General features: G+C 49.5%; 1 protein-coding gene across 3 annotated transcripts in view; it reads right to left on the minus strand.

Moving 5' to 3' along the window:
• The window catches only part of LOC135899642 (nischarin-like), a 249643-nt gene that overhangs the window by 39294 nt on the left and 182823 nt on the right, over positions 1 to 27526 (minus strand). For all 3 annotated transcript variants that reach the window (XM_065428950.1, XM_065428951.1, XM_065428949.1), the window contains 2 exons: positions 26441 to 26628; positions 3100 to 3210 (listed from right to left, as the gene is read on the minus strand). In XM_065428950.1, the coding sequence (XP_065285022.1) occupies positions 3100 to 3210; positions 26441 to 26628 (299 nt within the window). The remainder of the gene's footprint in view (positions 1 to 3099; positions 3211 to 26440; positions 26629 to 27526) is intronic.

Raw genomic sequence — 27526 nt, forward strand, 5'->3', positions numbered from 1 at the left:
TGAATGGCTCGACCTCATCATCCTGCAAAGCGTGAATTATAGCCAAGGAGATCCCCTGAGGCAGAACTTACGTGGTTAGCGCGAAATTGACAATTGGAAGGCAGGTGTGGTTGCCAGTAATTTTCAGCACAGTGTGCGGCACGGCAACACTATGTGTAAGCATAACGGCCGGAATTGGTGCGGCCACGTAATTGCCGTCAGGTACAGCTGGTGAGGACAACAAGTCTACGTGTGTCATAGAGTGAGGTGGTAGGCGAATAAAATCTATGCAGCTCAGATGGCTTGGAGGCGGGTCCACAGGGTCGGCAAGGAGAGGCAAGTCAAGGCGAAGTGAGCCGGCGGAACAGTCAATGAGGGCAGAATGATGGGCAAGAAAATCCAGACCGAGAATGAGTTCGTGAGGGCAATGTTCGATGACAGTGAAGAGAACGACGGTGTGTCTCTCAGCAATGGTGAGTCGGGCAGAACACATGCCAACAATAGCCACAGTCCCTCCGTCGGCGACTTGGCACAACTTGGTTCGGGGCAGGCGTCAGAACTTTCTTGAGCCGACGGCGAAGAGCAGCACTCATAATGGACACATGCGCCCCGGTGACAATCAACGCGCACACAGGAACATTGTCGACGAGAACGTCCAAAAGATTCTTGTGCGTGGGTAAGGTGCAGCGAGGATATTGTGCCAATGTCGTCAATGCAGCTTCACCTCCAGAAGCTGCAGTGTCCAGTTTTCCGGTCGGGGGTGCGGCGAGTAGGTCAGAGAAGGAGCACGGTGTGACGGGGGCGAGCGAGATTGGCGGCGGGAGGGAGAAGGCGAACGGGAGTAGCGGGGTCGTGTCAAAGGTGTCGCAGGCTCAGATGATGGAGCGGGCATAGAAGGGGCGAAGGAAAAGGACGCGCTAGAGGGGCGAGGGTGGTAATCAGGAGAATAGCGCATCGGAGAAGTCCAGCGGCTGCGGCAGTGGCTAGCGACATGTCCAATGCGTCGGCAGTTAAAACAAATCGGCTTGTCGTCCACGGTTCGCCATTCGGAGGGGTTGCGCTGTCCATAAGAGGAGTAAGAAGAGCGCGGTGGGGACGTGCGTGGAGATAAAGGTTCCGAGCGTACGGGACGAATGGATTACACGCCAACGTTGGACAACTCTTGACGGACGACGGCCTGGATCAAGGAGATTGTCACCGGAGAATGTTCAGGTAACAGGAATGAAGGGGCCACCGGTTGTGCCGCTTCGATCTCACGACGAATGATACGGGTCAAGTTGTCACATCGCGACACCTGGTGGAAGAGGTCGTCACAGGATGACATAGCAGCTGTGTTGGGAAGTCGCGCGATGTGCTGGGATACCCGGCGGCTTTTAGCATGCTCAAGACGGCGGCACTCCTTGAGGATGGTATCGATGCTGGTGATGTTCGTAAACACCAGTAAATTGAAGGCGTCGTCAGCAATGCCTTTGAGGATGTGATTAACCTTATCGTCCTCGGTCATGGTCGGGTCAGCCTTGGCACAAAGGGCCAACACGTCGAGAATGTACGACACGTAGGACTCGGTCGACGTCTGTACACGTGTGGCAAGGGCTTTCTTGGCGTTGACTTGTCGACCAAACGGATTACCAAAAAGGTGGCGTAGCTTGTCTTTGAAGAGATCCCAGCTCGAGATCTCCTCTTCGTGAGTCTGGAACCATGCCAATGGAGCTCCGCCGAGGTAGAAAAGTATGTTGGCAAGCATCACAGTCGGATCCCACCTGTGACTGCTGCTGACACGTTTGTATAAGCGGAGCCAGTCGTCAACATCACGACTGCCGACTCCGTTGAAAACACCAGGATCCCGAGGTGGGGAAACGGCGACGTAGGTCGGGGCTGCAGGCGGAGACGCTTGCAGAGATGAAGTGCCGCCAGCAGGAGCCGAAGTTGCATTGTCGCCGTTGCGACCGCTGCGAAGCTCCATGATGGGTACGGGGAACGTCTACCTCCACCAAATTTATGTTACGTGAAGCTGAAGCCGAATACTATTTACAATTTATCTACAGGTAAGCTCACGGAGGCCAAAATGGCAACGCTATATCAAACCGGCACACACGTCGTCTTTGCCTTCCTCAGTGCAGCCTCACCGTGGCGGCTGTTCCGTAGCAATATTGAGGTTTAACTGTTGTTTCAACAACAGTACACAACATGTAATGCATTTTATCAGAGCAATATTATGAAATTCAGTACCCTTACAAATAAAATTGCAAACAACTTTGAACTCTCTAAAATGGTTTTATCTTACAAGAACTGTCTACTTTTTTCCTCTTTGTGCAGTCCTCTAATAGTTCCAGATAAAATATGTGACAGTTTGATGCCATTGTAAACATTAATTTGCGAATAGTTTGCAAATAATTGTCGAGCCTGTCATGCCACCTACGGACCAACGCTGTCGTGGTCGTGAAACCATCCACATACAACGCCTGAAGCCGTATTACGACCCCATGATTCTGTGTTCACCGTGAGTTGCCAGGATGGCTCTTTTTCCTATGGGGGGCGGTTGTAGTGAAGCGGACTGCCCAGTGCTGCAGACACATCGCCAGTCGTCCGGGAGGCGCGAGCTTGAGATTGCCTGAGCTGCTCTGGTTAGGACACGCTGCCTGCTGCTCTCTTGGACCGTATTCATATTAGAGTTGCAATTCCTTTACATCTGATTTAGTCTGCATATGTGAAGTTAATGCGTCCTGATTACTGTGTTGAAGGTAATAGGCAGGAATGAGTTTCCATTAGTTATGGCTATTGGCTCAACTTTTTTGTGCGATCTCTTGTGCCATCTTCCCATTCGACTGGTTCCTACCACCTACTGACTCAGTATCCAGCAACACGGAACCCTCTCGAGGTTGGAGCCTAGCCAAATGTTCAGCTGCTCCTAGAGCAACTGGAGGAGCCACGTGATCGGAATTCTCTCTGATCTCAGTTGCGTTCCATGCTCGAAGCTGACAGCAACTCAATCAGCTGAATGTAAAGCGCACTGCTACAGCACCTTACAGTACTTAAAACTGACCAGTTGAGTGCACCGCATTAGCCACGCACGAAGGAACCCCATCAAAAACAGCCCTCCACAGCTACTTGATGACTTACCGTGGCCGCTGTATTGGTGGGGGGTCGCCTATCCTTGGCTACTTGCAAGGCACGCAACACGTTGACAGTGTCCAGTTCCTTCTGCGTTGCTTTCTGCCCGTCAAGTACAACCTGCATTAAGGAGTGCTTTCAAGTTGGAATGTGCTCAGGCCTGTTTGGAAGAAACTTTCCAGTTTGCGCTGGCAAAAACAACTATCGGAAGAATGCTTTCAGAGAACAGTTGGCACTATTACATTCAATGCGAGCTGCAATGCCCTAGCTGTGGCCACAGCCATGCTCTTGAGGAAAAAAGTGAAGAGGGCTTTTCACCTTCTTGCACGCAATGCGCATACCCTAGTGATTTCCATCTGCTTTGTTTGCGGAACAATAATACGCTGGTCCACCAAGCAGCATAGTTGTCCTTCGCCTTTAGCGCAGAGTGGCGAGTCACGGCACACCGCTGCCCTAGTTTCCTAAGTATTCCTCTTTTTCTTTTTCGTGATAGAGTGATAGCTGCTCGGCGGACAAATGTATTATTGTTCTGCGAACAAAGTAGATAGTAGAATGTCGATACGAACCTTTCGGGATGGCGCACATATTTGTGTCACCCCCCCCCCCCCAAATAAAAAAACAGGCAAATTAAGGGGGAACACGGTTATGAAATGACCAAGTTACTAAAAATTTCCTTAAGATTTTCTTTTATCTCATGGCGAAACATTTGGAAGAAATCTATTGCACAATTCGAGAAAATTTGACTTTCTAGTGTGTTGTCTTTGAAATTGGGGGATTGAACCACTGATCACGTGAGCGTGGCTTTCCATTGATGCAGTGTCACCATCGTGGTATCACCATCTTGGTATCACCACCTTGGTATCACCACCTTGGTATCACCACTTTGGTGTCACCACCTTGGTGTCACCACCTTGGTGTCACCACCTTGGTGTCACCATCTTGGTGTCACCGTAAACATGAGATTAGACATTCAGACAGCCACCGTGCTGCATTTCTCCATGCAGAAATAAATAACAAAAGCGAGCGTGAAAAGAAAAAACTAGCATTGCAACTCCTTGCGGCAGTCATATGGCACACAGGGAACGCTCCTGCTGGCTAACGTGAATTTGAATCACTGGCGTGCTTGCTTCACACACATTTTGGCAGAAGCAAGGTGTGCACTTCGCATGTTCCAAGGCCAACATTTCAAGATCTGCCTCACAATCTCGAGTTTCTTTTCGTTGCTGCGCCCTAGATGCTGAAAAATGGTGATAAGGACATGATTTGCGCAAGGAAATCTCTCTTCTTTCCGGAGATGAAGCTACTTCATATATTGTGATCTGACTGGTGAAAGGTAGAAAAGTTTTGAGTTGTCATCGGATGCGGAAGACAATAGTGTGACATGGAATACAGAGATAATGCTACACATGGCAGCGGATGTCGCCAATCTTGCTTGCGTGCCAAGACTGCATTGCATGTCATCGCTGGCTGCTAATAAAGTATGATAATGAAGAATGGGTGCCAAGAGAAGGAAAGCACAGTCAAGAATGGCAGATGACTAGTTGGGGTGATGAAATTAAGAAATTCGCAGGTGCTAGCTGGCATTGGTTGGCACAGGACAGAAGTAATTGGAGATCGTGGAGAGAGGCCTTCGTCCCGCAGTAGACATAAAATAGGCTGATGATGGTGAATAAAGTTGCAAGGTGTTTGAAAACGGTCGACAAGTTGCATAATGCTGCACAAAGAACAATTTTTTTTTCTTTTTAAATTTTGGTTGAGGGGGGCAGAGGTAGGCCCGCCGATGAAGTCAAGGCTAAGTGGCATAAGTCACCCTGGCGATAGGAACTTGACTGATCTGCTGGCCTGACAACAGCCAGTGCCTGGTGCTACCGGCGCACTGGGTATTGCGCTGCTCATTGGGTATTGCTGCGGCTCAATTGTCCGCATGATCCGCCCTGGTGTGAAAAGTGGTTTACACCTTTAGAAATTTAGCCTATTGTAAGCTAATAGACTTGGGCCGGGACTTTGGAAAATTCACATCATTCTGGAATTCCAGTTTCCAGTTGGAATTCTAGTTCCAGTTTCCCAGATTATAATAAAAAGAACGAAGCAAGGTTTCAACTGCTTTAGGAGATGGGTGAGCAAGCATTGAGTAATGTACTCTATCCGGACAAAGTGCTCTTTTTCATCAGTGACGAGTACTGTAGTGATTTCCGGGAGTGTTAAGGGGGCATTATGCGATCTCTCTGAATTTCCTGTGGTTGGAAGCTTTAGTTTTTCTGCTGATTGCTTATATTTTTAATATGTAGCAGAATAATTCAGTGAGCTTGAAATGTCATGGAAATGCTGTCCTAATACGTCTGCTTGTTCTTCTAGATTTGCTTGCGTGCCTGGGGGTGAAAGTATGGGGATAGTGTAAGAACCGTAGTCGCCTCTAAACTTACAAAGCTGGTTCCACATTCTTTTGGATGTTATCAAGCTATTTATTGACAATACATTGTTTTTCCAAGACTGTTTTTCGGCTTGTCTGCACATGTACCTAGATTTCGCTTCTGCTTTATTGAAAGAGAGTAGATTATCTTGTGTTGGATATTGCTGAAAGATACCCCAAGCTTCGCTTTGTAGTTTTTTTTAGCTTTTTGTACATTCATTCGTCCACCAGGGTTTTAATTTTTTTTCCCTAAGAAGATGGAGGATTGCAGGATCGTCTGTTCTGCTGCAGCAAGTAAAGAGGCAGTAATATCTTCATTCATTATCTATCGTTAGATCAGCGGATATGTCACCCAGACTGGCCTTTTCGCTGAATAGAGGCCCGTCTGCTACATGCAGTTTCCAACAAGGTGATCTCGGCAGTGTTTTCTGGAAAGGGGATTTTCTTAAATAATACCTGGCACATGGTCACTACCAGAGGGATTGTTAACAACACCATTTAAGATCGATGAGGAAGGATGGAGAGCACAGCACCAGATCTAGACAGCTCATAGATCGTGTGCTTGGGGAGCAGTAGGTTGCCGCACCGGTGTTTAAAAGGCATATGTCATTTGTTAGGATAAAATCTTCAAGTGTTTGTCCCCTGGTGTCAGTTTTGCTATCCCATAACGTGTTAGGTGCTTTATGATCACCCGCTATTAAAAAAGGTTCAGCTAGCTGGTTTAAAATTAACTCCAGATCTCTTACAGTAAAATGCAAATGTGGAGGAATGTACATTGAACGAATGGTGATGGTTTTGTATGCTAAAACAGTGACAGCAATGGCTTCTATGCGACTATTAATGGCAACTTCTCTAGGTGCAATACCGCTCTGCAGAACAATGGCTACACCACCTGAAAGCCGGTTCGCCGAGTACGGTTGCACCGTAAACAGTGAAGCCTTTCAGAATATTTTTGTGTTTTTCGCCTAGGTTTGTTTCCTGTAAGCACAAGGTCACAAGAGAGAGTTTACTGAACATGTCTTTGATGTCACCTAAGTTGCACAAGAGACCTCTACAATTCCAGTGGATAAAAGCCATATTGAAACTGAAACGTAAAAAATCACATTAAAAGTGAATGAGAATAAAAAAGATGTTAGGTGACACAGATCTAAAGAATGCTACCATAAAGGAGCCATAACCTTTAGGTTACCGCCTTTTTATTTGACATAATTATCGGGACTTTGTCCCTCTTTCCATGCTCGAGAGAACGCTTGTCCTTCGGCGTTGACGACACTGGGGTTTTTGGGTCGACCTCCATCGCTCTCTCCGAGGTGCTGGAGGACCGAGAATCAGGCGCCGAGACGCATGTTTTGGGCCTAGGGGTTCGTTTGATTTTAGGGCCCTGTGGAAGTGGTGTCTGCAGGCCCTTTGAAGAGGATGGAGCAGCACTGGCTACTTCCACCATGGGGGCGGGAGGGGTCGCTGCGGCACCACTGCGCGTGGGCTCTGAGGACTCCCAAGGCCTCTGTAACGCTGCCCCCACCTGCTTCACATCGGCGTAACTTCTTCGCGAAAGGTACGATAGTCGCTTTCTGGATTCAAAGAACAAGGTTTTTTTTTTTTTTCACAGTTAGTGCAATTACCTTTTTCCAGCATGGGCAAGACCGCGAGTAAGTTGGATGGTCTCCTTTACAACTAATGCAATGTGGGGAAGAAGTGCAGTTGTCAGATTGATGATCATTGGAGCTGCATCCAGCACAGGTTGTTTGGCCTCGGCATGCACGTGAAGCATATCCGAACCTTTGGCACTTGAAACACCGTCTGAGGTTCGGGATATATGGTCTAACCTTTACTTTTATGAACCCTGCACCCAGCAAGGTAGGCATTACACTTGTTCGAAAGGTAAGTATGACATGATTTGTCGGGATTTCTTGGTCATTTCTGCGGATGACAATTCTTTGTACTTTGGTCACGTTTTGTTCCTGGAAACCCTCAAGCAGTTCCTCACTGCTTAGGCCAAGAAAGTCTTCTTATAGCACACCCCTGCTTGTATTTAGTGTTCTGTGTGGTGAAATCGTCACTGTCGCATCGCCAATGCTGGTAAGTTCCGAGAGCTTTTGCGCTTGATCTTTGTCATTTAGTTCTAGGAAGGGGTCCCCACTAGACATTTCTGAGGCTTTATATGTCGATTTGATTTTGTCTTTCAGAAACTTGGCCACTAGAAATGGAGAGAGCTTTCTTACTAGTATGTTGTTTTCACTGTGCACTACATAGCACTCGGGAAATGGAGCACTGCTCCGAAAGGAGAACTGGAATGGCGCTTCGGTGCGGCACCTTTTCAGACGCTGATCATAGACAACAGAAGTTTGCGCTGCCATAAGAAAATGTGTATCTTCGGCAACAGTGCCGACCACCCACCAGGGAGCCTAACTAGGGGATGGAGCAGAGCTTGTGTACAAGTCTGCACAAGACAAAAGTCGTACGCTGTCACTATAACTAAATATGGTGTACCCTAAGGTAGGATAGACACACAGGGTTAACCTTTGCTGCCAAGGAGAAAGGAAGTAAATGGAAGAGAGATGAAAGGAAAGGCCAAAAAGTGAGAGAGAAAGACGAAGATTTGAGGAGAGACAGACAGGAAAAAACGACTGCCAATTTCCCCCGGTTGGGCGAGTCCAGGGGTGCTGTCTATGTGAAGCAGAGACCAAAAAAGTGTGTTGCCTCCGCCGAGGGGTCTTAAAGGTCCAAACACCCAGCATCCCCTTTTCCCCAGACACAGCTAAGCTGCACATGGCTACACGCGGGAGGGTCCAAGCCTCATGCGCTCGGGTACGTGATGTACCCAACCGTATGCACCAAACACCTGCTGACGCAGATGCCCCTTGCAGGGCTGTGCTCGTCGGTGTTTATTTGGCATGGTGATTAGTGTTTTCCATCGAGCCTGGCGGGCCAACAAAGATTATGCCAAGAAGGCGTCCCATGCTCGTCACATCTCTTACCCCCAGTTTGTTTGTTCAACACAAACAAAATACGTCCAGGCTCAATGTATATGGGAGGTCCCCAGTAATAACAGGTGCACGCCTGGTCGACGGCGCCAGTGCCTCAACCACTTCATCTCCCTTTGAAAAATGGCTGGGGCTGAGGCCACGTCAAATGGCAAGCCCCACAGTTGTTAATATCATGACATAGTTCCGGGAGGCATCCTCAAGCATCACCTGCTGGTAAGAGTCTCCGAGGTCGAGCTTCGTGAACTTCTGTCTTCGGGACAATGCTGACCATGAATTTTCAATCCAGGGCAACGGGTACTTCTCGACGGGAGTGATCAGGTTGCTGGTAACCTTGAAATCCCCACAGATCCTGACACTGTCATCTGGCTTGAGGACTCGAACAATCAAAGTGGCCCACTGAGACGTTTTGATAGGCACCAGGATGCTTTCTCACTGTAAACATTGTGGCTCTCGCGTGACCCCGTCCTTCAGGGCTAACGGCAGTGGACGAGGTTTGAAAAAAACGAGGCCGGGCTCCCTCAGATACATAGATGCCGACAGTCGTACCGGCAAATATGCCAACCCTTGGCTGGAACAGGGACTTGAACTCTGTCAGGAGGCTTGGGATGCTTTTCACCACATACAGGTCGTCTTCCTGGTACTCTGGCAGACGAACGCCTAGTGCGTGAGTCCAGTTCCGGCCTAGCAGTGTCGGCGAAGACCCCTTGGACCTGAGAGATGCGTCTGGAGTTGCTGCGCAGCATGACACCTGAAGCCTTGACAGACACGCCAGGAAACGTACGCTTGGTACACTTCAACAGTTTCCCACCCACGACTGACGTGCTGGCCCCTGTGTCCAGCTCGATGGACATGGGGTGCCCGCAGACTTCGACAGTCAGCATGCATGGCGGCACAGACGACGGAACAAGGCCTGTTAGCCACATGTCGAAGATCGGCAGGCTCGGAGGGACCCGAGCCTGCTGCTGCATGTCCCCACCACGTACCCTTGTGTTGTGACGCGAAGCGCCAACTGATAAGACAAGACGATGCATTGACGGGGAACCACGGAACTGCCTTTATTCTGATGGCAATCGCTTATATACACTTGATATAATTGACAGCGCCCCCTATACACAACACATTCCCCCTCATTAACAAAAAAAAGAAAGGAAATAAAATCAATCCACTTTCGCGCACTCACTTCACATCACATGAAACGAACGACGTTCTTACTGTCAGGTAAGCTCGTAGTCTTGATATCGTGCTGGCACTCTTCTTGTTCGTTCCGGCCTGGTGCGAGATGGTGCTGTGGTTGTGGCCAATTGCGATCGAGAATTGTCTTGCTGATCGGGAACCTCTAGAATAGACTCCGTTACTGTGGGCTGTGCACCGTCAGAATGGCTGGCGCTTCCCTTGATGTCTTCTGATGGCACCATTTCAGATTGATTCTCGACGGCAGTAGGGGCATTTTGCTCCGCCATCTTCCCTATGTGAAGATCCAGGTCGCAGGAAAACCCCGAGGCCGCACTGCGTTGCGCTGTAACCGCGTCAGCTAGTGCCTGTCCTGTCCCAACTTTACCAATTACTGTTAGTTTTGATGCGTTCCATTTCGTACTGTTTGCCAGCAAAAACGAATTCGTGCCCACTCGTCTCTTCACCTGTATCGGCAAAGAAAACTTGTGTTTCGTCTTTGGTCCGCCTTGCTTTATATTTACGAAATCTCCTGGCTCAATGGTAGACGCTCTGGCACCTCGTTTTTCATCGGTGTACTTTTTTGTTCGTTGTTGCTGCTCCTTAACGCGCTGTTTCAACTTTTCCATGGCGGCACGCGGCTCCTCGAAAAATTCCCTTTCTGGGAGGCCAACAACATCCAATCTTGTTCTGGGTCTTCTTCCATGCAGTAGGTAAGCCGGTGACGCTCCTGTAATTGCATGTGGGGTGGCCCTGTAAACACCCAGGTAGTCCCAGATTGCCTCCTTCAGTGGTCTTCGTTCCAATGCCGCAACTTGAATATATTCCTTGAGAACGCGGTTGAACCTCTCAATCTGACCATTGCATTGCGGGTAATACAATGTTGCAACACAATGCTGGATTCCCCGATCTCGTAAAAACTGCTCAAAACATGTCGACATAAACTGACGCCCATTGTCAGTCACAATGCTTTTCGGGTACCCTTCTCTCGCAAAAAGTTCCAAAAGCACTTTCACTACTGCCTGTGCAGTGATTGTGGACACAAATGCCACCTCGGGCCACTTGCTGTGGTAATCAATAATAGTGATTGCAAACCTGCACTCAGGAGGGGCTCGCTCCATTGGCCCAACGATGTCGATTCCCAGCTTTTCCCACGGCTTCTCGGGCCACTTTACTGGCTCCAATGGGGCCATTACGGTTTTTACCGATTTATCTGATGCTTTGCAGATAGCACAATTGCTAACCAGCGATTCCACATCCCTGTCCATTCCGGACCACCAGTACTGTTCCCTTAACCGTTGTTTGGTCCTTACAATGCCTGGATGTGATTCATGTGCCATCATGACCAGCCTGGAAGTGAGTGTCGATGGGGGAACGACCCGTTCCGCGCGAAACAGTAGCCCGTCTATCACCGACAGCTCTTCTTTTATACGAAAAAAAGACCTTAAATTTCCAGCTAAACAGCCTTTTTCCGGCCATCTGGACGTAACATGCTGCGCCACCTCATTTAATAATGAATCATCAGCTGTTTCTGCTTGCAACTCGCTCTTAGTGATCATGCTGGAAACCACAGCAACTACTTCCTCCACCGGTTCGTCCTCTGCAGAGGTCAAAGGTAACCTAGAAAGTGCATCCGCAACGACATTGGTGTTCCCCTTTGTGTACTGCACAGTGAAGTTGTATCTCAAAAGTCTAGCACACCAGCGTTCAATACGCAGTGGGCGTCTTCCAATCCCATTTGTGGACAGCAGTGTCACCAAAGCCTGATGATCAGTTCGTAAGACAAACCTGCGGCCCCACAGATAAACGTGCCAATGTTCGCAAGCCCATAAACATGCCAGCGCCTCTCGTTCCCCGGTAGAGTACTTGCGTTCTGTAGGAGTTAGTGTCCTCGAAGCGAATGCCACTGTACATACTTCTCCGTCGACTACCTGCTGGAGCACAGCTCCCAGTCCATATGCCGAGGCGTCAGTGGTCACTTGTACAGGCAAAGACTCATTGAACATAGCCACCACCCCGCATGATGACAGCATCTCCTTGATCCTGCAAAAGCTCTCCTCGGTGCTCTGATCCCACACGAACTTCTGTCCTTTATGAAGAAGTTGTCGCAGCGGCTCCACCACCTCTGCATAATTGGGAAGAAAATGTGAGTAATAGCCTACGAGCCCAAGGAAAGAGCGCAGCGAGACTATATCGGCAGGCGTTTGTGCTTTAATCACAGCATCCACCTTTCACTGGAGTGGGGCAAGACTACTTGCACTCACACGATTACCCAAAAAGGAGAGTTCCTTGACAGCGAACAAGCATTTCTGATTTAGCTGCAGCCCCGCCTCAGCGATCCGATGCAATACCTCGCGAAGGTTATGGTTGTGCTCGTTCTTAGTCTTTCCAAAGACTATGATGTCGTCGATATAAAACAACACGCCCTTGCAGTCTTTCAAGATTTCTTGCATCATTCGCTGCAACGCGGCTGGTGCCGATGCGAGGCCAAAACACACTCTGCGGAACCTAAATAAGCCTTCGTGCGTAATAAACGTCGTTAATTCGCGACTATCTTCGGCTAATTCCACTTGATGGTAGGCTGCAGCAAGATCCAGTTTCGAGAACCATGCTGCTCCGCTCAGCGCATGCAACAGTTCCTCAGTGTGCGGCAAAGGGAATCCATCAATGAGTACCGCTTTGTTCGGCTCGCGTAAATCGACGCATAGACGAATAGTTCGATCCTTCTTCTGCACAACCACTATAGGAGACACCCATTCAGCAGCACTGACCTTTTCTATAATGCCTGCATCCAATAATCTTGCCAGTTCAGCCGCTACCTTCTCTCGCAGCGTCAGGGGCAAACGTCGAACCTTCGCTGCTACTGGTTTTACATCTGTACGCCGCTTCACAGAATGTACGAAGTTTTTCGTTAATCCCAACTTATCAGCGAAAAGAAAGGAAAACTCACATAATTCAGGAGGAAGCGACTTGGGGCTGACCGTGATTTGCAAACACTCCAGTGTAGAACCGATGATGTGCAATTGCAGCTGGTGGACCCCATCCAGTCCTAGTAATGCCATGCCTTGGGGAACAAGGTAAAATCAAAGGCAAGCCGAGTTGTTCCCGCGTACAACTCTGGCTGTGAACCATCCCAAGACCGGAACTTTCTTCTGTGAAAAATCCCGCAGCGTCGCTGAAGCTGCAGTCAAAGGAAAGCTGTTGGCGAACTTGGCTCGATAAACATGGTCTGGCAAAATAGACACCGACGACCCATTATCTACCAGCAACTGAAGTGGCTCGTTCTCAATAACGACGTCAACGACCAAAGTCCTTCGTTCCACTTGTCTGACCGCCAGTACAGTGAGCACGTCCTCCTCACTAGCGCCGTCGTTTCTGACCGTCGGCACGTCCCGCTCTGCCGACCTGCCACATACCGCTCGAAAATGTCCCATTCTGTGGCACTGGGAACAACGTTTCCCCCGTGCTTTGCATTCCTGTGAATTAGCTAAGTGCCTTGTAGAGCCGCACCGGTAACACTTGCGCACCGGCGTCATTGCCACGTCGCTGTCTGGACTTTTGCCTTGAGATACATGCTGCACTATGTCCGTTTGTGACGACCCTTGGTCATAGATCGCAGCCCCCTCCGCTGCCTGCTCGTACGTCTGTAGCATTTCCACTGCCTCTGCGAGCGTAAGTTGTGACCCCTTCACGAGCAATTTCTGTCGCAGCTCAGTGCTCCGTACTCCGTCAACAACCCTGTCTCGTAGAGCCGCTTCCAAGAATTGCCCGAAGTCGCACGTCTTTGCTAACTGTCGGAGAGCACTGACGTACTCTCGTATCGGCTCGTTCGGCAGTTGCCGACGTAACGTGAATCGACGTCGCTCGACCAGTACGTTGACGGTGCTTGAGAACTGCCGCTCCAATAGGCTCAACTCCTCCGTGTAACTATCCCCTTCACTTGCCTCCGTCCTGTCTTTTCCTGCTGGTTTGCTTGTCTCCGGCCCGGCTTTTGTCGTGTCTGACGTTCGTGCCGGCTCTGGGCCCAATGTGCGAAAAACACGGCGTCCCTCGACCCCAAGACATTGCAGCAGAATGGCCTTTTTCCGTAGTGGCGGTTGCGCGTCCATCCCCGTCGCTTCAAGAAAATTTGTGAAATCATCGCGCCACTGCTCCCATGGAATTGTTGCATCTCCAGGAGTCTCCAGGAAAGGCGGTAATGGCGGTAGTCTGTACGCTGCCAGTTCGTAGGTGACGCCCCTTGGAACAGCACGGAGCCAGGTAAGGGAAAACAGTTCGTCGCTAGCTCGCTAGCTTCGCCGACTGCGCCAGATTGTTGCGACGCGAAGCGCCAACTGATAAGACAAGACGATGCATTGACGGGGAACCACGGAACTGCCTTTATTCTGATGGCAATCGCTTATATACACTTGATATAATTGACAGCGCCCCCTATACACAACACCTTGCAATGGCTACCCTGGTTGCAGGCCGTTGTTCGTCGTCCTGCCTCGACATACCCGTGCCAGGTGCCCAGTTTTCCCGCACATGAAGCATTGTGCTTGGGAGAAATGGCACTGTGAGGGGGAGTGGGAACCACCACAGCAACCGCAGGTACCACCCTTTGTCGCCAACTTGTTGACTACCACTTCAGCCGATGGCAAGCCAGCTGCACATGCAATCTTGTTTATGCCGGAGACAAAATGGTCCCAGAGCAGTGAGTATAGCTGGTCCACAATAATGCAGCCCCTGGCTAAGCCTCGTAGCACAGCAACGAACCGCCCAAGGGTTTCCAATTCCCAGTGGCTCCAGTTGTTAAAGCCAAACCGCTCCATTAGTGTAGACGGTTGCAGGCTGAAATGCGAGTGCAGTGTAATGAGCAGCTCACTCGGCATCTTAACATGCGGTGTGACCGGCTTGAGGAGGTCGAGCAGGAGACTGAATATGCGGGCCCCACAGCTGGCCAGGAAACTGTCCCGCTGTTTCACCTCAGGTATGTTGTTTGCTTGGAAGAACACGTGAACTTGCTCCTCGTAGACTGGCAGCCAGACCCAGCTCCCTCAAACGGCTCAAGCGTCCCGTATAGCGGCACGGCGGCAGGAACAGGGGTGGTGTTTCACCAGTCACGGTGGCGTGGGTCAATCCGCGAGTTGTACTCATCGCCAATGTCACGATCCACCTGGGTTCGTGGACGAGTGCGGGGTCAAGGCACCTTCCGTCAGAGAGATGCTCCGGAGCATGGTGGTGGTGAATGACGACTGACTCAGAGCAGCTGTGCTCGTCAGTGTTTATTTGGCGGGGTGATCAATGTTTTCCCGAGCCTGGCAGGCCAACAAAGATTATGCCGAGGGGGTGTCACACACACATCATAATGTGCACACCGTCACGTTCCACAACCACCATATGACTGTTAGAATGACACCAGAAGCACTTGGTTTAGGAAAGTCATGCCTTCACAGTATGCTGGCAGAAGATTTGGAAGTGAAAAAGGTTTGCACTAAGATGGTACCATGACTGCCGGAGCAAAAGCTGAACATTGGTTTCAGTAGAGAATTTGAGACGAAAGTGATGAATTCTTGCAAAGGGTCGGTACCGACATTGAAGCTTTGGTTGACTAATACAGTAAGAACTCACAATAATGATGTTAAAGGTGGAGCCAAAATTACTTTGCATAGTTGTTGCTGGTGACTTAATGCTGGGTGAGGCAAATGAGTTCTGCCCTCAAGATGGAGCAAGTTTTGGGACAGGAACTATTGTCAACCACCGAACAGCAGCACAAAGCTACAAAAGAAACCCACAGGTTTATGAGAAAGCTTCGCAGAAGGTTGGCACAGAGAGAAGGACAATGTTGGCACAGATAACAGGAACTGTCAGTCGTCTAAGATATATCCTTTCAAAGCCTATACAACTACTGCTATATAATTCCCTCTTCTACTCCCACTTAAATTATTGTTACTTAGTATGCAGCACAGCAACACTTGCCAGCACTTAGAAAAAAGAATTATTTGCTTATACGCTAATTAGTATGGCAGTCTTCCACCTCTAATAGTAGTGCCACTCTTCCAAAAATATGAGATGCTATGCTTGGACAGGATATGCTATATAAAAATTTTTCTAGAAATTAAAAAAAAAAAGAACGCTGGCACACAAGGCAATGAACAACAACCTCTCCAGATACTTCCTGCGACACAGCACACAATACACATCAAAAACAAAGACCAATTACGAGAAGCATACGTTTGTCTATCAGTCCACAAAAATAATGGGCAGATCCAGTGAGTCTGTGTCGTTAAATATTACCTTAAGGACTTTTAAAAAGAAGTAAGAGATTAGTTCGATGGAAACGATATACACTTTAACATTGAATAAATGAGCTTCTTAAAAGAACCCTTAAAAGAAACCCTCTTAAAAAAAAATTATATATATCCTCAATTATGTATGGCCACACATGTGCAGGTCATAAATACCAGGTTCTCTAGCCGAGTGCCATCCGTGCGGTATAACCGAGCTCAAATTGGTCCACCTTGACTGATCAAATAGGGCACCACTGCAGGTTAAATGTGGCATACAACTCCTGCGGGACCCGCCATGGTTACTCAGTGGCTATGGTGTTAGGCTGCTGAGCACAAGGTCGCGGGATCGAATCCCGGCCACCGCGGCCGCATTTCGATGGGGGCGAAATGCGAAAACACCCGTGTACTTAAAATGAGGTGCACGTTAAAGAACCCCAGGTGGTCGAAATTTTTGGAGTCCTCCACTACGGCGTGCCTCATAATCAGAAAGTGGTTTTGTCACGTAAAACCCGATAATTTAATTTTTAATTTAACTCCTGCAGGGACGTTAGAGTATCCGTCTCCCGTGCAAGAGGACCGTGATTCAAATCCCGGTGCTGCGCAATTCTCCACCGGAAAATTAAAAAAAAACGTGTGTTGAGAAAATTGCACAAACAGGCCTGGAGTGCGGCCTGATCCCGGTGACCAGAACCGGTAACGCACTTTCTCACCAGAGCAGGACTGGCCACCCTGGTGCAGTACTTGGCCACAACCTCCTATATGAATACAACAATCAAACCCCGGCCCTCAGTCCCCAGCAGCCGCGAAGCAACTGACCACGGCGGCGGTCAGATCTGTGACGCTGCAGAGAGTGCTAAGAATACCTGGCTCCGGACAGGCCACCATTGGAATCTGAACCTGGCAACGTTTAACGTTATAACGCTATCTAGTGAGGCGAGTCTAGCAGTGTTATTGGAGGAATTAGAGGGTAGTAAATGGGATATAATAGGGCTCAGTGAGGTTAGGAGGACGAAAGAAGCATATATACAGTGCTAAAAAGCGGGCATGTACTGTGTTACCGGGGCTTAGCGGAGAGACAAGAACTAGGAGTCGGATTCCTGATTAATAAGGAAATAGCTGGTAACATACAGGAATTCTATAGCATTAACGAGAGGGTGGCAGGTCTTGTTGTGAAACTTAATAAGAGGTACAAATTGAAGGTGGTACAAGTCTATGCCCCTACATGCAGTCATGATGACCAGGAAGTCGAAAGCTTTTATGAAAACGTGGAATCGACGATGGGTAAAGTCAAAACAAAATACACTATACTGATGGGCGACTTCAATGCCAGGGTAGGCAAGAAGCAGGCTGGAGACAAGTCAGTGGGGAAATATGGCATAGGCTCTAGGAATAGCAGAGGAGAGTTATTAGTAGAGTTTCCAGAACAGAATAATATGCGGATAATGAATACCTTTTTCCGCAAGCGGGTTAGTCGAAAGTGGACGTGGAGGAGCCCGAATGGTGAGACTAGAAATGAAATCGACTTCATACTCTGTGCGAACCCTGGCATCATACAAGATGTAGACGTGCTCGGCAAGGTACGCTGCAGTGACCATAGGATGGCAAGAATTCGAATTAGCCTAGACTTGAGGAGGGAACGGAAGAAACTGGTACACAAGAAGCCAATCAATGAGTTAGCGGTAAGAGGGAAACTAGACGAATTCCAGATCAAGCTACAGAACAGGTATTCGGCTTTAACTCGGGAAGAAGACCTTAGTGTTGAAGCAATGAACGACAATCTCATGGGCATCATCAAGGAGTGCGCAATAGAAGTCGGTGCTAACGCCGTTAGACAGGAAACCAGTAAGCTATCGCAGGAGACGAAAGATCTGATCAAGAAACGCCAATGTATGAAAGCCTCTAACCCTACAGCTAGAATAGAATTGGCAGAATTTTCTAAGTTAATCAACAAGCGTAAGACAGCGGACATCAGGAACTATAATATGGATAGAATTGAACAGGCTCTCGGGAACGGAGGAAGCCTAAAAACAGTGACGAAGAAACTAGGAATAGGCAAGAATCAGATGTGTGCGTTAAGAGACAAAGCCGACAATATCGTTACTAATATGGATGAGATAGTTCAAGTGGCTGAGGACTTCTATAGAGATTTATACAGTACCAGCGGCACCCACGACTATAGTGGAAGAGAGAACAGCCTAGAGGAATTCGAAATCCCACAGGTAACACCAGAAGAAGTAAAGAAAGCCTTAGGAGCTATGCAAAGGGGGAAGGCAGCTGGGGAGGATCAGGTAACAGCAGATTTGTTGAAGGATGGTGGCCAGATTGTTCTAGAGAAACTGGCCACCCTGTATACGCAATGCCTCATAACCTCGAGCGTACCGGAATCTTGGAAGAACGCTAACATAATCCTAATCCATAAGAAAGGCGACGCCAAAGACTTGAAAACTTAGACCGATCAGCTTACTGTCCGTTGCCTACAAAGTATTTACTAAGGTCATCGCAAATAGAATCAGGAACACCTTAGACTTCTGTCAACCAAAGGACCAGGCAGGATTCCGTAAAGGCTATTCAACAACAGATCATATTCACACTATCAATCAAGTGATAGAGAAATGTGCGGAATATAACCAACCCCTATATAGCTTTCATTGATTATGAGAAAGCGTTTGATTTTGTCGAAACCTCAGCAGTCAGGGAGGCATGACGGAACCAGGGTGTAGATGAGCCGTATGTAAAAATACTGAAAGATATCTATAGCGGCTCCACAGCCACCGTAGTCCTCCATAAAGAAATTGTAATGAAGAAGAAGAGCACAAGGACAAGGCCAGCCAGATCGTCTGTTCCATGCCTGCAGTCGAACCAGTGAGCCAGCCGGATCACCAGTGCTTAGCGCGAGCGTGAGCCGTTCGGGCAACCAGCTGTTCCTGCTCTGCGTGACCTTCCTTCTCGATTACGAACAGACGCTACCAACTGAACTGTTCAAACACTCCATTGCAATTAGTGGAGGTGCAGGGTATTCAAGGACATCTACACCCTGGAACTCCGGTCTCGGACTCTGCCTCCCATCATGCCTGCCTCTCCCCAGCCGACGTCGCCGCCACCCTCCGTGGCCTGCTCTGGCGCTGTACCGCAACGCCACCCAGCAGTTTTCAGCGGTGCAGATGAGCAGGACGTCAATGACTGGTTGTCTACTTACGAACGGGTGAGCTTGCACAATCGATGGGACGATACCGCCAAGTTAAATGCCGTCATCTTCTACCTTGCAGGAGTGGCTCACCTGTGGTTTAAAAATCACGAAGCCGACTTTCAGTCCTGGTCCGCGTTCAAGACCAGTTTCGCTGCAGTTTTCAGTCGCCCTGCCGTCCACAAGTTGCGCGCCGAACAGCGGTTACGAGAGCGAGCGCAACAACCTGGTGAAACATTCACCTGTTACATCGAAGAGGTTCTCGACCTGTGCAAACGTGTGGATGCTTCTATGTCCGAAATGAGAAATTGAAGCACATTTTGAAGGGCATCACCGATGACATTTTTCAAATGTTGATCGCCAAGAGTCCGCGCACCGTAGCAGAGCTCATAAACTTGTGCCAAAGCTACGACGAGTAGAGAAGGCAGCACGATTTGACCAGGCGCCCCTCCGTGGCTGACGAGGCCCTCTCTTCTATGACTGTCCTCCCTGATCGCTCCCCCCTGCTCACCCAAATCCAAGCTTTCGTGCGGGAGGAAATTGCACGTCAGCTCTTTCTAATGCCCTTTGCTGAGCTACCTCAACAGCAGCCGCTGCCGTCACAGCCTCCTACACAGCTCGCCCCTACGCTCCGGCGGGTTATTGAAGAGCAAGTTGCTGAGGCCCTACCTATGCAGCATCAGCAGTACCCTGTCGCCGCGCCACTTACGCATCCATCGCCGCGCAGCCTCAAGTTGCTGAGGCTCTACCAATTGCAGCATCAGCTGTACCCTGACGCCGCGCCACCTACTTACGCATCCGTCGCCGCGCAGCCTCCTCGTCAACCACTCGTTGCGCTACATTGACGGCCGCTACCACCCGTTCATCATCCCGTTCATCAACCTGCTCCTGCGTTTGCTAATCCTTGGCGCACACAAGACAACAGGCCCATATGTTATGTCTGCGGTATTCCCGGCCATGTGGCACGACTCTGCCGCCGCCGCATGCTGCACTCTGATGGGTTGGTGCAGTCGCCTCCCTACGCCGACGTGCAACCTTTTCGTGACACTTATCTTAGTCGGCAGTTGAACAGGCCACCAGCCGAGCGCCCGGTCCTTACATGTCGTTCACCTTCCCCGCGTCGCCGCTCGTTATCCTCCATGCGTCGGCGCAGTTCAGGAGGCAAGAACTGCGTCGCCATCGATCTCTACAAGTCCTCCATTGTCGCCTTCGAACGTTCTCGACCTTACTGTGGACGACGTCCCCACTGTTGCGCTAATTGATACTGGAGCAGCCATGTCTGTCCTAAACGAACGCCTCTCTCACGCCTTACGAAAAGTTACGACGCCACTTTCTGGGTTTTCTCTTCGCACAGCAAGCGCCCAGCCAGTGCAGCCTTCAGCAGCATGCACAGCTAGAGTTGTTATTCAGGGCGTTCTCTATATTGTGGAGTTTGTGGTTCTTCAGTCCTGCTCTCACGACGTGATACTTGGGTGACACTTTCTTTCGCAAAATAACGCCGTCATCAATTGTGCACGTGCTGAAGTCAAATTCTCCCCTCTGTGTAACGTACCTCTCGTCGGTGCCACATCTCTTCCCGCTAAACTAGTCCTTCGGGAAGACATCGCCATATTGCTGTACTCGTCTGCCGTTGTTCCCGTCTTCTGTGGCGCAGTCTCTGAAGGCACTGTCCTCTTCACTCCTTCGGAACTCTTCATAACCCGCAAAGATGTTCCCCTCCCTTTCGCCACGCTTGACATTTCAGCCGGTCTCAGCGCCATCGCTCTCTGCAATCCGCTTCCTACAGCCCTGACGGCTCTTTGCGGTGAAGCACTTGGCCATGTTCAGCCTCTTGATGACATGTTTATAACCGATGTGCCAGATGCTTCGTATACAGAGCTCACCGACTTCTGTGCACTTTCCCCTTCTGCTCCGCCATCACCTGACTTATTCACACCTTTCATTGCCGATGACCTCACTTCCGAGCAGCGCTCCCAGCTTCTTCACCTGCTTGCCCAGTTCCATTCTTCTTTTGATGTCGCTCAGCCTACTCTGGGTCGCACGTCAACTGTCAGCCACCACATCGACACTGGCTCCAACGCGCCATTGCGGCAGCACCCGTACCGCATATCCGCCAAGGAACGTCAGGTGATCAGTGAGCATGTGGACGACATGCTTCAGCGTGGCGTCATTCGACCTTCCAATAGCCCGTGGACATCACCGGTGGTTCTCGTTACGAAAAAAGATGGTGCTATTCGGTTCTGCGTCGATTATTGCCGTCTTAATAAGATAACGCGAAAAGACGTCTACCCTCTACCACGCATTGACGACGCTCTGGACAGCTTGCAAGGCGCTCAATTCTCTTCATTGGATTTACGCTCGGGCTACTGGCAGGTCCCAATGTCAGCAGTTGATCGCCCTAAAACTGCATTCGTTACGCCGGATGGTTTATACGAATTTAATGTGATGCCATTTGGCTTATGCAATGCGCCTGCTACCTTTGAACGAATGATGGACAATATCTTGCGCGGCCTAAAATGGAGCACGTGTTTGTGCTATCTCGACGACATCGTTGTGTTCGCCCCTGATTTCAGCACGCATCTTCTTCGCCTTAGGCAAGTGTTGACGTGCTTGACCAACGCAGGCCTGCAACTGAACCTGAAAAAGTGCCAGTAAGCCGTGCGCAAGCTCATGATTCTAGGTCACCTCGTATCACACGACGGCATTTGCCCCGACCCATCAAAACTTCGCGCTGTGACAGAGTTTCCGAAACCTAAGACACTCAAAGAACTCCGCACCTTCATCGGCCTCTGTTCTTACTTCAGACGCTTTGTTTGCAATTTTGCCTCAATTATATCACCTTTGACAACTCTTAAGTGGCGCCGACGACCTAGCCTCCTGGTCTCCTGCTTGCGACACCACGTTCGTGACCTCACGCAATCTCCTGACATCTCAGCCTATACTGCGACACTACGACCCCACCGCCCCAACTGAAGTGCATACCGATGCCAGTGGTATTGGCCTTGGCGCTGTCCTTGCGCAGCGCAAGCCTGGCTTCTCCGAGTACGTTGTTGCTTACGCCAGTCGTGCGCTGACCAAAGTGGAACGCAATTACAGCATCACAGAAAAATAATGCTTGGCCATCGTTTGGGCACTCTGGAAGTTTCGCCCTTATTTATATGGCAGGCCTTTCCATGTCGTTACTGACCATCACACCCTTTGTTGGTTATCCTCTTTAAAAGACCTGTCTGGACGCGTTGCCCACTGGGCTATGCGCATTCAAGAATACGATATACACGTCATCTACCGCTCAGGTCGCAAGCACACTGACGCCGACGCTATGTCCCGCTCTCCGCTGCCAGCCGGCACGGCCTCCCTCTCCACCATTGAGGCGGCATCCTCGGTCGACATCGCCACCTGCGCATCAGAACAGCGCAAAGATCCTTGGGTGGCCTCTCTTCTGGATCTCCTTTCTGGCTCGCCTGCATCTCCAATCTCCCGCTCCCTGCGTCGCCAGGCTGCCCACTTTGCTGTCCGGAATAACCTCTTGTATCGACGCAACTACCAGCCCGATGGTCGCAAGTGGCTCTTGGTTATCCCCGAGACTATGCGTTCCGACATGTGCGCGTCTTTCCATACTGGCCCACAATGTGCACAAGCAGGTATTTTGAAGACGTATGACCGCCTGCGGCAACGTTACTACGGGCGAGGAATGTTTACTTTTGTCGAAAAGTTTGTCCACTCGTGCCTGCAATGCCAACGCCGCAAATCTCCGCCTCATCCAGCCCACGGTTCATTACAGCTGTTTCCGTGCCCTGCTCGTGCCTTCGACCGTGTGGGAATTGACCTGTACAGGCCGCTACCGCTAACACCCGTTGGCAAACGATGATTTATTGTCGCAGTTGATCACCTGACACGCTATGCTGAAACCGCTGCTCTACCTGCAGCGACCGCCAGTGACGTTGCATCCTTTCTGCTCCATCGTTTTATTCTTCGTCATTGCCAACCTCGGGAGCTGCTGAGTGATAGAGGCCGTGTGTTTTGTCGCAAGTGGTTGAAGCACTGCTTGCTCGATGCCGCATAGTTCACCGGACCACCATGGCGTACCATCCTCAAACTAACGGGCTAACGGAGCGTTTCAATTGCACCCTAGGTGATATGCTCGCCATGTACGTTTCATCGGAGCATACAAACTGGGACATCATCCTCCCATTTGTCACGTACACATATAATACGGCTACACAAAGTACTACAGGATTTTCTCCATACTTTCTTCTCTACTGTCGCGATCCTTCCCATACTATTGATACGGTTTTGCCTTATACACCAGACACGTCAGAGTGTGCTTCCATTTCCGCCGTCACCCGATACGCCGAGGAATGCCGTCAATTAGCCCGAAAGTTCACCTCCGCCGATCAACAACGACAAAAAGCCAATCGTGATGGTGACGCTACGAATCCGAACTTCGCTCCCGGCATACTTGTGTTGTTGTCCGTGCCTGCTACCATGCCTGGACTTTCGACAAAACTTCTCTCGCAGTATGATGGACCATACCGCATCGTCGAACGCACCTCTCCGGTCAACTGTGTCATAGAGCCGCTTACACTGACATCCGACAAGCGCCGCCGTGGACGGGATCTTGTTCACGTTCGCCGCCTGAAACAATTCTATGACCCGTTCGTCTCCACGTCGTAAGTCGCCAGGATGGCTCTGCTTTTGCACCGGGGGTAATTGTAATGAAGAAGAAGAGCACAAGGACAAGGCCAGCCAGATCGTCTGTTCCATGCCTGCAGTCGAACCAGTGGGCCAGCCGGATCGCCAGTGCTTAGCGCGAGCGTGAGCCGTTCGGGCAACCAGCTGTTCCTGCTCTGCGTGACCTTCCTTCTCGATTACGAACAGACGCTACCAACTGAACTGTTCAAACACTCCATTACAATAGCAACAAAATCCCAATAAAGAAAGGCGTCAGGCAGGGGGATACGATATCTCCAATGCTATTCACAGCGTGTTTACAGGAGGTATTCAGAGACCTGGAGTGGGAAGAATTGGGGATGAGAGTTAATGGAGAATACCTTAGTAACTTGCAATTCGCTGATGATATTACCTTGCTTAGTAACTCAGGGGATCAATTGCAATGCATGCTCACTGACCTGGAGAGGCAAAGCAGAAGTGTGGGTCTAAAAATTAATCTGCAGAAAACTAAAGTAATGTTTAACAGTCTCGGCAGAGAACAGCAATGCACAATAGGTAGCGAGGCACTGGAAGTGGTAAAGGAATACATCTACTTAGGACAGGTAGTGACAGCGGATCCGGATCATGAGACGGAAATAATCAGAAGAATAACAATGGGCTGGTGTGCGTTTGGCAGGCATTCTCAGATCATGAACAGCAGGTTGCCATTATCCCTCAAGAGGAAAGTGTATAATAGCTGTGTCTTACCAGTACTCACCTACAGGGCAGAAACCTGGAGGCTTACGAAAGGGCTCTACTCAAATTGAGGACGATGCAACGAGCTATGGAAAGAAGAATGATAGGTGTAACGTTAAGGGATAAGAAAAGAGCAGATTGGGTGAGGGAACAAATGTGAGTTAATGACATTTTAGTTGAAATCAAGAAAAAGAAATGGGCATGGGCAGGACATGTAATGAGGAGGGAAGATAACCGATGGTCATTAAGGGTTACGGACTGGATCCCAAGGGAAGTAAGCGTAGCAGGGGGCGGCAGTAAGTTAGGCGGGCGGATGAGATTAAGAAGTTTGCAGGGACGGCATGGCCACAATTAGTACATGTCCGGGGTTGTTGAAGAAGTATGGGAGAGGCCTTTGCCCTGCAGTGGGCGTAACCAGGCTGATCAATAATAATAATAATAACAGAGCAAAACAAAGTCTGCACTCCCTCTTACTTTACTGGTTTATCGCTGTCTGCACTATGGCTGTAAAATTTCTCCGAGGCCTCATCGAGCTGCAGGAGCAAGAAGTCACTGAAAGTGCAATTAACCACCTGCAACAACATGCTTACAGGGCAGCACAACCAATATGCTGCTGTGCCTGTACACAACAAGTGCCACGAGCACAAGCAATGCTCTCCGCGGTGACGGTGCGTTGGCGATGCTCTGTGTAGACAGTGTGCACGGACTCTGTGCACAATGTACAGTTCATCCGATTGTGCGTGCAGTTGGGCGAGCCAATGCGATCGCTGAGAAAAGCAGGACTGTAATGGGAGAGCGGGTAATAGCAGTAGACTGCGTGCCATGCCGTACGGACACAAGAAGTATTGTCCACTCTCGTCGATTTGCAACAAACACAACCTTGGGCTGAACCTGTGGTAGAACTGGTCAGAACAGTTCCACCAAAAATTCGATTTCGGGTTCGGTTGCAAAATGCCGGAAAAAATATTGGCTCGGTTCGGTCCCAGTTCAGCTGAAAATAGCAATTCAGATCTGGTTTTCCGTTCAGTTCCTGCTTGATTTGACGCCTTTTACTTGTCACAAGTAGAACTATTTTATCCCCGCCATCTATTCATTACACAATCTTGTGGAGACATTATATAATGTAGTAACTATTCCTGATGCACCGCCTTGTTGGTGCTTCTTTTAATGCAATTGGCATTCCTTGGGAAGTTCTCCCAGTTTGTCTTTTGCGCCACTGGGTATGTGCCACTCCTGCACTATAAACCCTTTGAAATTTATCGGGTGCTACAGGCAGAAACAAACATATATATTCAGACAATCTTGTCTGAATGCATAGTCGCATGTGCACCACGAGCGGACTTTGAAGTGGTGGTGCTAGATGGCGCAGCGTGTCTAGAAGGAAGCACGTTAGAGGCGTCTCGCTGCGATGCACTCCTCATACGTGACCAACTTAGGTGGGGTATCATAAGAAGCCAACAAACACTGACACCAAGGACAACATAGGGGAAATTACTTGTGCTTAATAAATGAAATAAAGAAACGATAAATTAATGGAAATTAAAGTGGATGAAAAAACAACTTGCCGCAGGTGGGAACCGAACCCACAACCAACAATTTCCATTAATTTATCGTTTCTTCATTTCATTTATTAAGCACAAGTAATTTCCCCTATGTTGTCCTTGGTGTCAGTGTTTGTTGGCTTCTTATGATATGACTAATAAAAATCGAGCCCCTCGGTTAACCCCCTTTCTTCTCGTTCAACTTACGTGGGGGCAATACGGTGCGTTGCTACACTGCTTCAACGCTGTAATATAAATGTCGACGGTCACCCAGAGGTGGCTGCAGCTAGATTTTCTTTTTTGCAATTGCAACCACCCAACTCGGCCGACCGCACGTCTTGCCAATCTATTTGGTGACGAGATGTGGCACAAGCACTCACCTCATTTGCGCGACTCCCAAAGAGGAGTAGCGCATGGGCTCGATAGTCGATCAGCTGGTTCACAGGGTTAGCACGCAGATCGAGGCTCTCCAGGCACGGCAGCGCCCCCACGTGACCCACCTCGGAGACGAGTGCGATGGCATTGTGCGACACGTCCAGCTCCACCAAGGAGTACAGCCGCGACAGCCCTGCCATGCAGCAGAGACGACAGCCACAACATTTTCAAGGGCCATGTCACACATTGCGCTGCAGCAGAGCTTTTATTTGAGCAAAGTAGTAGGACACAATGGTATAGTACAGTTGAAGATCCATATGACAAAGTTGGCAAAATCAGTAATTTGCTTCGTTATATCCAAAGTTCATTATATTAAAATTCTATGTTTAATGCGAACAAATACGGTCGCCAACAGATTTTTATTGCACAGAAGGGGCCGCAAAATGTTCGGAATTATCGGACAAGAGGGAGAAGCAAACGGGAAAGAGAAAAAATTTCTGGAATTTGAGAGTTGGCGACAAAAGATTTGGTGTCATGCCACATTGAGATATCTTCATGTCCGCAGTACGAAGCGACACCATCCCAGCTTTCACATTGCCCCCGCTGCCGATATTGTTACCTGCAGTGAGACAACGCTATCATGAAAAGCGTCGGGGGAGCGAATGCTTAGCCTGTCTTTTGCTTCACCGCATCTCAAACTTTAGATTACACAACCTCCAGTACTGAACGTGTGGGAAGACAGCACACATGATGCCACATCATCTTGGCACACCCAATTGGTTAGCCGAGAAGGATGGTGGTTTGACGAGCGCTGTCTTCCTGCATGAGCAAGGGGGGGGGGGGGGTTGCAGGTTGACGTTCGTCTCCGTTTTCTAGCACGGCCGAGCCCTTAGATTGGCTTTAAAATGGGGTGCGTTGGCTGTGTGCTCAGCCGTGCTACAAAAATACCCGCAACAGCCTGCCCCCCACCTCATCCTTTCCACTTGCTTGCGTGAGAAGGCAGCACTCTTCAAACCACCGTGCTTCTTGGCTCACCCTCGCATGCTTTCGTTCGCACCCAAAGCATACAGGGCACTATAGGATATTATCGC

The sequence above is a fragment of the Dermacentor albipictus genome, unplaced genomic scaffold (genome assembly GCF_038994185.2).
Source record: "Dermacentor albipictus isolate Rhodes 1998 colony unplaced genomic scaffold, USDA_Dalb.pri_finalv2 scaffold_16, whole genome shotgun sequence".
In the NCBI taxonomy this organism is placed as follows: Eukaryota; Metazoa; Arthropoda; class Arachnida; order Ixodida; family Ixodidae; genus Dermacentor; species Dermacentor albipictus.